Genomic DNA, 11,489 nt, shown 5'->3' with positions numbered 1-11,489 from the left:
AAAAAAAAAAACAGGTAGAGCAACCAGGGAGCTATCTTCAACCCCAAGTGATGTGAGGGCTCTGCACTTAGGGAAACCATGTAAGAACCCCAACTATTTGAATCCCCTTCCCCACCATCACTCCCAATATGGGGGTCCCAATAAAGGCCCCAACTGGATACCCTACATCCACTCATATCCACATATCATCCTAGGAGCAGACTTCCTGATCTCAGCCTCAGCCCATTCCAGGATGGGTGGGTGGGTGGGTGGGAGTAGGGACCCCCCAATCATTGCTCCAGCGTCCCCCCTCCTCTGTGCCCCCTTCTAAAGAAGCGCGCCCCTCACCCATATGCCCGGGCCGGCCTGCAAGGACGCCCGGGAGGCTCCGCGGTGCCAAGTCATCGAAAGAGGAGGCAAGGAGGGCACGGGCACCCCTTTACCACCCCAGCTAGGGGGTCCCCTCCTCCCGCTTCACCTGCTGCGGGCTCCGCCCCCTTCTCCGCCTCTACCGGCCCCGGCTCCGCCCCGGGCTCCTCCCCCCGTACCCCAGCCCGACCAGAGCGGCCCCCGGGACAGAGCGACGCGGAGCCAAGCCCGGGCGCCTGGGTCCCCCACCCAGCATGATCCTCGGTGAGTGTCTCGGCCCCGGGTTCCAGGTGCCCGGGGTCCCTCTCCCTGGGCGCAGCCACCCCCTGCCCCCATCTAGGGACACCGCGGGGACTGCGGCCGCCCATCACCACCGAGGGCTCCCCCTCCCCCGCATCTGGCGGCACATCTGGGCTCCCCGCTCCCCCTCGTCCTGATCTCACCCAGGGAGTGACACCCCACCGGGGGGCGACAGCTCGGGCGAGCCCCCTGCCCCATCATGAGGACATTGCGTATTCATGAGGCTCATGAATATTAGATGACAGCTAGGTAGGAGGGGGGCTGGGCCCGGCTTGGGGGGAGGGGGTTCTGACCCGGGGGACCCCCCCCAAAACCGGCCCAGCGCCTTCCCCCCCCTTCCCGCCCCCAGCTCAGACACCCCGACATCCTTGTGGGCCCAGGACAGGAGGGAAGGAGCCCATGGGGGCGGGGGCGAAGAATAGGGGGTGTCCCTTGGAGGGGAGAACGGTGGGAGTGGGACCGGGGGGGGCTGCCTGGGTGCCCAGGGCCCTGGCGACGCCCGCGAAACTGTCCCCCGGCTCTGCGGCGGGAGCCTGGCTCCGCAGCCTTCCTGCCCCGACTCGCCGGGACCTGCCCCAGCTTTCGGCGAGCCTCCCGCCCGCCCGCCCAGCCTCCCGCTCCCACCCGCCCTGCTCCCCCACCTCCAGCCCTGCGCTGGGCCTGGGGCTCCCGGGGTGCGGGGGTGGGGCAGGGGCTGGCCCTGCTGCCACCGCACCCCCCCTTATGCTCATGACCTACATGGATGTAGGTTGGGGGAGGCGAGGGCCTGGCGGTGCCCTGGGCTCCCCATCAGGTCACTCTGCCCTGCTTCCCTCTGCCACCGTGCCCTAGAGGGGCCCTCTGCCCTGCCCTGCCCGGCCCGGCCCTGCCCGGCCCGGCCCGGCCTGGCCTGGTGGGTGGCTTCCTGAGCTGGTTTGGGATGGGAGCGCCCTGGCCCTCGGCACCCTGACTTCCATCTCTGCGGTCTGGTCTCCCCGCACCACCACCACCACCACCCCCATGGGGGACCCTAGCTTAGCTCCCTCCTAGAGCCTGGGGTTTGGTCTCAGTATCTTCCTGCCTGCCGCTGGGCATCTATCTGTCTGTGCCTTTCGCTCCCCCCTGCCTGGAGGTCTCCTTGGGTTTGACCCGTCCTGACTTTTGTCCCCTATGCCCTCTGCTCCTGTCTTCTCCTGGAGCCTGGAGCGCCTTCCCTTCCCTTCCCTTCCCCACTCCTCTCCCTGCATCCGGCTGTGTGTGCCCGCTGATGTCTGATACATGAAGGACTGAATGGAGGGAGGTATGACTACAGGGGTGCCTGTCCACTGCCCAAAAGTCTATGCACCAGGGATGAGACCCCCCCCCCACCGTCACACACTCACACACACACACACACACACACACACACACACACACACTCATGTTCTTAGAGCACACGGATCCACAGTCCTCCGATCTTCATCCTGCGGATAGAACTCCTGCCCCCAGCTCCATCCTGGGCTCCCCACACCTCCACCCTGCCTGTACCCAGCTCACGAGCCTGTGAGCAGTGTCCCAGCCAGTGGACCTGAAAGAGGACCTCGGGATCCAAACCTAACCAAGCCCCCCCCCACAGGAAGAACACCTGGTTTCTCTGCCCCCCAATTGGACAAGCATCTCTCTTACATCTTCACTTCCTCCCTCCCCCAGGGGGTCAGTTCTCTAAGACACAAGAGACAGGAGGCTTGCCAGTCCTCCCTCTTCACCCCAGTACACACACACACACACACACACACACACACACACACACACACACACACACACACACACACACACACACACACTTGACCTTGTTTAGGAAAAGGGGAGAGAAGACAAGCTTCCAGAAAAGCCAAAGCTCAGGCCCACCCTAGGGCCATGCTGAGGTTTTCCGGTCGCAGTGCTTATCTATGGAAGGGCTTGCCTGTTCTTGATATGTCTCCCAGCCCAGGTTAACATGGTTCTGGGCCCCTGCTCCCTGTTTTGGACCAATATTATTATTCTTTCCAACTGGGTTCTGGCATTGGGGCTTGAGGAGTCACAGAGGCCTTTCCAGTCTCCCCTTTCTCCTTTCCATACTGCTTCCTTCTCTCGTGGGACCTGCCCCCACCCGCATCCACCCTGGGGTTATTAGGGTTGATGTTTGAGTGGCTCTTCATAATCACCCCCTTGTTGCTTTCGTCTTTGACTTCAAAGTCATTCCAGCCCTCAGTCTATTTCCTGCCAACAAGAGGGAAATCGAGGCAGGAGGGAACAAATACAAAGAATCTGGTCAATAAGATAAGATCAAGGGGCCAGAGAGATAGCACAGTTGTAGGATGTTTGCCTTGCACGCAGTTGATCCAGGACAGAGGGTGATTTGAATCCCAGCATCCCATCTGGTTTCCTGAGCCTGCCAGGAGCAATTTCTGAGCGCTGAGCCAGGAGTAACCCCTGAATGCTGCTGGGTGTGACCCAAAAACAAACACACACACACACACACACACACACACACACACACAAATACCAAGATAATAATATCCAAAGATTTATGGACCTTCCCTCTACCCCTTTCCTAGCATATCTGGGAAAGGAGAGAAGGTCAAAGACCTGAAGAGAAAAAGAAATTAATTCAGGGGCCGGGCGGTGGCGCTAAAGGTAAGGTGCGCCTGCCTTGCCTGCGCTAGCCTTGGACGGACCGCTAGCCTTGGACGGACCGCGGTTCGATCCCCCGGTGTCCCATATGGTCCCCCAAGCCAGGAGCAACTTCTGAGCGCATAGCCAGGAGTAACCCCTGAGCGTTACCGGGTGTGGCCCAAAAACCAAAAAAAAAAAAAAAAAAAAATTAATTCAAATGAGATTTCAGACCCATGGGCTTCTCCGAGAATCTAATGACCATTTTCTTCTTCTTTTTTTTTTTTCTTTTTGGTTTTTGCATCATACTTTGCTGTTCTCAGGGCTTACTCCTGGCTCTTCACTCAAGGCTCACTCCTGCTAGAGTTTAGGAGTGATTGAGTTATTAGGGTTGGAGCCCCCACATCAGAGGCTTGCAAGGCAAGCACCCTTCCCACTGTACTATATCTCTGGCCCCTCTAGTGGCCTTTTTACACAGCACGACTCTGCCCTCTTCCCCACTAGGCCCAAACTCTGCATGCACTTCTGACCCCAACACCTCTCCTGTTCTTAACATCATCCTGGCTAAATCTTGAGACCAACACTAAACCACACCCTACCAGCCCTTTTTCCTGGCTCCTGTACCTACCCAGACTCAGCCACTCCCAGGCCAGCTCATAGGGACACTCCCATTCTTCTACAAGGGCTGAGGTTCCAGGCCACACCTAAGATGGCCTTAGGTGGTGGCACTTGACCAGAATTACAGGGGAAGAGTAGAAGGATAGAGCCTGACCCCTGCAGGATGGAAGGAGCCAGTTGTGGCTCCGAGCTGGAGGGGAAACTTCAGCCGAATTCCCCAGGGTTCAGACAGTTTAAATGGGGTACAGAAGGAACAGGTGGATATCCACCTGGGGTCTGAGAGTGCACTGAGAAGCATTTGGCAGGTCCCCACAAAGCTGGGTGGGGTTTGGGCTGCTAGAGGTAATTACTCTAATGAGCTTCCCCTGGAGTGGCCTGTCCCAGCTAGGCCCCAGCTCCTCCAGGCTCTGCCTGACATGTGCTGGGCACACACACGCATGCGCACGCAGGCAAAAGCCTCTCCACCCTCCCCCTCCAAAGCCGCCCAAAGCTTTCACCTAACCAGATGTCACCAGCCATGCATCTCCAACCTTGTTTCTTGCTTCCCAGCACTTACTAGAAATCCTTTCTCTTTTTAGTTTTTTGTTTTCTGGGCTACATCTAACAATGCTCAGAAAATAAATACTGAGGGATCACTCCCAGCAGAGCCCAGGGGACCTATGGAGTGCCAGGGATTCAACCTGGGTGGGCCATGTGCAAAGCAAGCTCCCTACCTGGTGTGCTATCTCTCCAGTCCCTAGAGATTCCTCCTTTTCCCTTCTCTTCCCTAGCCTCTCCAGACAAACGTAATGCGGGAATTCTGCCTCTGAAGCTGGCCAGGTTTAAAGCCCAGCTGTGTGATCTGGCTAAATAGGTCCCCCTCTTTGAGATGTTTGGCATCATCTACAAGAATTCATTTCTGGGGATGGAGAGATAGCATGGAGATAAGGCGTTTGCCTTGCATGCAGAAGGTCGATGATTTGAATCCCAGCATCCCATATGGTCCCCCGGGCCTGCCAGGAGCGATTTCTGAGTGTAGAGCCAGGAGTAACCCCTGAGCACTGGCGGGTGTGATCCAAAAACAAAAACAAAAAAAAAATTTTTTTTAATGTTTTTTTGGGACCACAGCCAGCAGTGCTTATGAGTTTTTCCTGGCTCTGCATTCAGGTATAATTCCTGAAGGGGTTCAGGCACCATATGGGATGCTGGGGATCAAACTCAGATTGACCACATGCAAGGCAAACACCCTCTCCATTGTACTATTGCTCCCAAGAATTCATCTCTTTAGCCAGCACTCTCGGGGGCATTCATGCCAGCCCCTTACACGGATTCTTGCTGCTCAACAACTCCTCAAAGCAAGGACTGTTGTTTGAATTTGACAAATGACAAACAAATAAGACTGAGAGCCCCGGAAGCCCGGCAAATAGCACAGCTGGGAGCAGTGGCGCCCTCCAGGGGAGGCTCTGCAGGGATCAGAGAGCCTGACAAGCAGTGAGTGCTCAGAAATTGGCTAGGACAGTTATTTTCTGAAAGGGGCTTAGGCTTCCTGAAACTGCTCAGTCTGTAGTGCCTGCTCTGCCCCCAAACTGCCAATTGCCCCTCTTCCCAACTCTGACCCAGGCAACAGCCAAATCTCCAGTCCCCAGTTACCCGCCTTGCCTCCTTCCTTGACATCAAGCTCATTTCACCCCTTCTGCCTCACTCTCTCATCTCACAACCTCCTTCTCTTTCTCCTCCTCCTCCTCCTCCTCCTCCTCCTCCTCCTCCTCCTCCTCTTCCTCTTCCTTCTCCTCCACTTCCTCCCTCCAGCCACTGGAAAAGAGAAGCTGCCAGCCTGGGGAAGTAAGTGGCCTTGTTTCCTTCTAATGACGCCAGGCCCCACTCCCCCTTTCCTCTCCAGGAACAAGATGGAAGCCTGTGCTCAGATCCCAGATTCAGAGTTAGTCTGGACTGGAGGCCTTCAGTTGTGCAGAAGGGGGGGGCAGAGGGGGAGATTTGTCTTGCAGTGAGCTAGATCTTGGTCTGGGCCAGCGAGTCAACTCAAAGAGGAGGAGCACATACTTCGTGTGTGGGAGACCCCTGGTTCAATCCCCAGCACCTCCAGGAGTGACCCCTAAGCAACAAGGCGAAAGTGGCTCCTAAGCACTTCTAGGTGTGGCCCCCAAGTCTAAAATGAAGCAAATCTATAAATCCTAGGTCTGCTATTGAGAGTATCTGTGATATGATCCATGTTTCCAAGGGTCCCTGAGCTTCTGTGTCCTTGGGTGTGGAATTGAAAGGAGAGAGACAGTGACCTCTCAGAAGTATGGTGCTTCTGAGATTGAATGCGCTTCAGGCAGCTAGGGGCCCCTTGATATATCTCTCTCTCCTCTCTCTCTCTCTCTCTCTCTCTCTCTCTCTCTCTCTCTCTCTCTCTCTCTCTCTCTCTCTCTCTCTCTCTCTCTCTCTCTCTCTCTCTCTCTCTCCTTCCCCCCTCCCCCCCTCTACGATGGGTGTTTGAGAGGCAGCACTGAGAGTCCCCAGCCCAGTAAAGGGTCAAGGATCAGAGCTGCGGTCACCACAGGTCACGGGTCATGGTGCTCCAGGGCAGGGCAAGAGCCAACCCCAAAGCAGCTGCTGGGTGGGTGCTGGGTGCCGCAAGCGCTCGGGTTTCTCTCACCATTCTTGATGCCGCCTGGGGCTCGTTAAGGCTGCCCCAGGCGCGTGTGCCAGGCAGCAGGGAGGGTGACAGAGTGGAGAAGCTTTGTGCCACAAAGCAGGAAGGGTCGAGGGCCCGAGCACCCACTGGTCCTTCTCTGCTGTCCCTTTCTTGCCATCTCTGGCCCTTGTCTGCCCTTTGTCTCCCTGAATGAGCACTATGTCCAGCTTCACCAGTTCCTTTCCTTGCCCCTTCCCTCAGTCACCATCTCCCTCTGCTCGCCAACCTTTTCTCTGCCAGTCCTTCTTGGCCACCTACTCCTGCCTCTCACTTTCTCACTTTTTAATCCTTCTGCCTGTCTATCTGTCTCGCCCCCCTACCCTGCCCTAATTGTGAGGTGACCAGAGGGAAGGGACACAGGACACAAGACCCCCTTGCCAGGGTCACACGCAAGCATCCTGCCCACACCCTCAGCCCATAAAAAAGCCAAAGGCCCAAATCATTGACCCCTCTTTGCCTCAGGCACCCCTTTCACCCAGTCCTGGCTGTGAATGAGGGAGAGAGACCCCCCCACCAGACCTTTCTAGATTTGCTCCCTGCCCCCCAGTTGTGCCTGAGCCCTCCCCACCCCCTCCCTCTCGCCTCAGATTCCCCTAATCCCTGCTCCCCCGCCCTCCCCTCTGCCCCACTTTTCCAGAGATCTGATTGGTTGATTCTACTGACTGGACTTGGGGGGGTGCTGGTGAGGGAGGGGACAGGGGGCAGAACCAAAAGAGGGGAGCTGTCAGTCCAGGCCCCTAGGGGGCCAGGGCCAGGCCACTGCCTTGGGGCAGTGGGCACCCGACTGGAGGTATGAAAGGGGCAATGTGGAAGGAGGGCACAGAAAGGACCCCAGGGGAACCTGGGCCCCAGTCAGGTCAAGGCAGGATGGCTGAAGCTGTGGCCTCCTGGGTTTGCCTCTGATCCGGTCAGGCCCACTGCTGGCAGGGGTGAGTTCCCATTGGGACAATGGGCCTGTGAGGGCAGGCTGCACAGAAGGGTGTTATGGCTTTCACACTAGTCCTTTGGAGGCTGGTGGGGGTCTTTGCGGGCTCTGTGGGGCAGAAAAGGAGTTTCAGGGGGAGTTGATTGAATGGCTGGCCTGGACTTTCATTTCCCAGTGAGGTCAGACTGAGGCATTCCCCTCCCAAAAAGACCGTATGTGGTTCCTCTTCAGAGTGGGAGTTAAATGCTCCCAACACTGCCTGACTCTCCCCTATCTCCAAGGGACTAATGGAAGAATAGGAAGGTTGGGAGAAGGGGTCCTGAAGCCTGAGTATTCCACTGCCATTCCCTGCTGCCTCCCCCAGAGGTATAAGCAGTGACTAGGAATTAAAACTAGGTGGCTGGATTATAAGGGTTTAGGTGTTTGCCTTGCACGCGTACAATCTCTGTTCAATCCAAGGTACCACATACGGTTTCAGGATTCACCCAGGGGTGATTCCTGAGAGCAAAGCCAGGAGTAACTGCTAAGCACTACCAAATGGCCTCCCCCAAAAAACAATCTAACAAACAAACAAGTAAACAATTAAGACTGAAGCATGGTGTTAGCTCGAAAGACTGGAGTACATGCTCTGCATGTAGAAACCCAGGTTCAAAACCCAGCACTATACAGTAGCTCCAACACTGGCAAGAGTGACCACCCAGAGCAACACACCAGGGAAGTCCCCCATTACCTCTGGGTTTGGTCCCAACCAGCCAACCCCCCAAAAAGGATTATTGATGGAACATCTTAACTCTTAGGTATCTGAAATAGTCAATGACCCTCTTCTAGATCTAGGCCTCAATATTCTCCTCCAAAAAGGATACACACACACACACACACACACACACATGCACACACGCGCACACACACACACACATGCAGTTTCTTTTTCCCTGGAGGATGCCTTGGGGATTTTTCTGGGGAAAGCAAATACCTAAGCAGGCTGAAGCTGAACGGCTCCAGTTCTGGAGGCTGAAACTACCTCAGACTCCTAAAAGTCTTGAGAGACAGAGACTAGAAGAGGAGGAAGTGAAAGCCACCCAGGGGGAAGGATGGACTCCCCTCCCCTGACCCCACAGGACACCCCACTCCACTGCTTCAATTCTAGCAAGCACGGAAGTGTGCATGGGGGGGCCGACTTCTGGGTAGTGGGTCCCCAGTGTAGGAGAATAGTCGGCTTGGGTGGGGCTCCAAGTCTCAAGCTTTCTTCGTCACATAATATTTTCTCTGCCCTTTTTAGGCAGCCTGAGCCGGGCAGGGCCCCTCCCTCTGCTACGGCAGCCCCCCATCATGCAGCCCCCTCTGGACCTCAAGCAGATCCTGCCCTTCCCACTGGAGCCAGCCCCTGCCCTGGGCCTCTTCAGCAACTACAGCACTGTGAGTAGCAGCCGCCTCCACCACTGGTGTCCCGTCCCTACTTACCCCTACACCCCCCCCCCATCTCATCCGGCATCTAGTTCCTCGTCTCTTCATCATCTCTTTTTCTTACTTTGCGTCAGTTTTAAGTATCCTTATCTATCTGGTATACCACTGAGAACAGTTAACGATAATAGCCAAGTAGTGGCTGAGGTCTTGCTAGAAGCCAGATAATATGCTGAAGTGTTTGACATGAATTCACTGATTCAATTAGCCAGTCTAGGGAAGAAATAAGACCCATGTTAGGGGTCTTGAATTTAGGGTGGGGCTGAAGTAGGAAGTAATTCTGAAATTGTAATCTGAAAGAGGGAGTTATCAGGGGCACCCATATACCTGTCTGTGCAAGAACAGCCAGCAGTGGGGTAGAGCCAGCCTGTAAGGCTGGCAAACTTGTTTGGAAGTGGAGAGCTAAGGAGTATGGAGAGATAATACAGTGGATAGAACATTTGCCTTGCATGCAGTGCTCATCTCAGATTCAATCCCCAGCACCCCATATGGTTACAGAGTCCTGCTAGGAATAATTCCTGAGCACAGAGCTAGGAATAAACCCTGAGTATCACCAGGAAAGCCCCCTCCCTCAATAAATAAATAAATAAATAAATAAATAAATAAATAAATAAATAAATAAATAAATAGAAAGCTATCATCCACTAGTGAGAAGGCAAGACACTACTCATAATGCCAGAGCCGGATTTGCAAGGTGGGTGATAGGCTCAGCACAGAGGCTGCAAAGTGGTCCAGTCAGGAAATTGTCCCACCGAGGCTAGCCTGCAAGGAAGCCTGAAGGGCCAGACAGGGTCTGGACAGCAATAGTGTAAGTGGAGAGAGAGAGGATGGCGAGGTGTTTCCAGGGAAATATTGACAAGCCATGGTGACCAACCCACGGTGTGGGGGCAGGGGAGAAGAGAAAGGATGAGTCAGGGATGACTCCTAGGCTCAGGCCTCTGGCTGGGACTAAGAAATCACCTTGAGAGGAGCAGAAGATCTAGGGGACAATGTAGCACATTGTTCCCTGGACAGTTAGATTTTAGGCTTGGGGAATAGGTGGGAGCCAAAGGTATGGGGAGAACTAGCTTCTATTCCACTCAAAAGAATCCACTATCAGAGGTTATTTAGCTACAGGCATGACATGAGCATTGACTCCATGCCAGGCACTGCAGTAAATGTTGCTATACATGATCTTGTTTAATCTTCACCACAGCCCAGGTGGTAAACATATTGGGAGAACAGAATCTAAAACACAAAAGGCCTGAATGGTTTATTGAAGTTGGCACAGTGTGGCCTTTGATTTGCACAATTAGTGGCATGGATATGTTGAATTTTTATTTATTTATTTTTCGTTTGTTTTTGGGTTTTGGATCATACCCAGTGACACTCAGGGGTTACTCCTGGCTCTGTGCTCAGAAATTACTCCTGGTTTGGGGACCATATGGGAGGCAGGGGGATCAAACCTGTCCTAGGTCAGCCACATGCAAGGCAGACTTCTTACTGTTGCGCCACCGATCCGGCTCCAGGATGTGTCTAATTTGAACACATAGCATCAAATTCCAAATAGAGTTCCCTTAAATCGCAACTGCTTCTTCCCTAAGAATTGAAATCAAGGGCTGGGGAGATGGCTCTGTAGACGAGAACATGCTTCGAATGCATAAGACCCTGGGTTCGATCCCAAGCACTGCAAAAGAAAAACAAAAAGGAAAAAGAATCCATATCAACATTTGCATCACACTTGAAGTGTATACTAAGTGTTTTTCATAGCTCAGTCATTACAGCACCCTATGGGGTAAGCTGTTGTTTTATCCTCATTTGACAGCTGAAAAAATTGAATGCTGGCTATAAGCAAGGCTCTAGGCTTGATCTGGCAGAGGCGTGATGGTCAATAAGAGACAGTCCAGTTTTGAAGGAGCTTATGTTCAGGGGAGAAATAAAGGCAGGAAGGCAATGATCTATGGCTCAAGAAGACAGAAGGATTATAAAAACTGTAATAACAGGCTTTACTTGAAAATCATCCACAGCTTTGCCCATGGCCGTAGGTAAGATTCAGCACCTAAGTCAGTGGGGCCTCAGCTCACTGCCCACTCTCCAGTGTGAAGAGGTGAAATTCAGGCTTCTAGACACCACAGCAGGCCCCAGCAATCCCAGACCCTCTCATCATGGCCTTGTCCGACTGCCCAACCCTAAGGCCCCACCGCTGTCACCACAAAGAGGGGATGGGGAGGGGCTAGCTTCTCCTTTTCAAAAAGTTGCTGATGCTGGGAGGGAAAATAAAACTTCAGTAAGATTCTAACAAAATGAGCCAGAGAGATAGCACAGCGGTAAGGCATTTGCCTTGCATGCACAAGGATGGTGGTTCAAATCCTGGCATCCCATATGGTTCCCCGAGCCTGCTGGTGGCGACTTCTGAGCATAGAGCCAGGAGTATCCCCAGTATCCCATATGGTCTCCCAAGTCTACCAGAAGTAATTCCTGAGTGCAGAGCCAAGAGTAAGCCCTGAATACCAGCAAGTATAGCCCACAAATAAAAACAAAACCAATTCTTTTTTTTTTTTTTTTTTTTTG

General features: G+C 54.0%; 1 protein-coding gene and 1 non-coding gene across 6 annotated transcripts in view; both read left to right on the top strand.

The window, feature by feature from the left end:
* The first annotated feature begins 533 nt into the window (after positions 1-533).
* ZNF385A (zinc finger protein 385A) overlaps positions 534-11,489 on the top strand; it is a 27,857-nt gene continuing 16,901 nt past the window's right edge. For 2 of the 5 annotated variants that reach the window (XM_049783505.1, XM_049783502.1), the window contains exons 1-2: positions 534-612; positions 8,758-8,894. In XM_049783505.1, coding sequence (XP_049639462.1) covers positions 603-612; positions 8,758-8,894 — 147 coding nt within the window. In that variant the 5' untranslated portion in view covers positions 534-602. Of the gene's footprint in view, positions 613-7,299; positions 7,483-8,757; positions 8,895-11,489 lie in introns of those variants that run through there. The other 3 variants (XM_049783504.1, XM_049783503.1, XM_049783506.1) reach the window with 3 other exon arrangements.
* LOC126023294 (small nucleolar RNA ACA64) lies at positions 10,924-11,048 on the top strand. Its single transcript, XR_007500468.1, has one exon. It is a non-coding gene; the product is annotated as a small nucleolar RNA ACA64 (small nucleolar RNA).

The sequence above is a fragment of the Suncus etruscus genome, chromosome 11, assembly GCF_024139225.1.
Source record: "Suncus etruscus isolate mSunEtr1 chromosome 11, mSunEtr1.pri.cur, whole genome shotgun sequence".
NCBI lineage: Eukaryota > Metazoa > Chordata > Mammalia > Eulipotyphla > Soricidae > Suncus > Suncus etruscus.
Note: the sequence above shows the minus strand (reverse complement) of the source record. Positions and strands in the feature narration are given on the sequence as shown.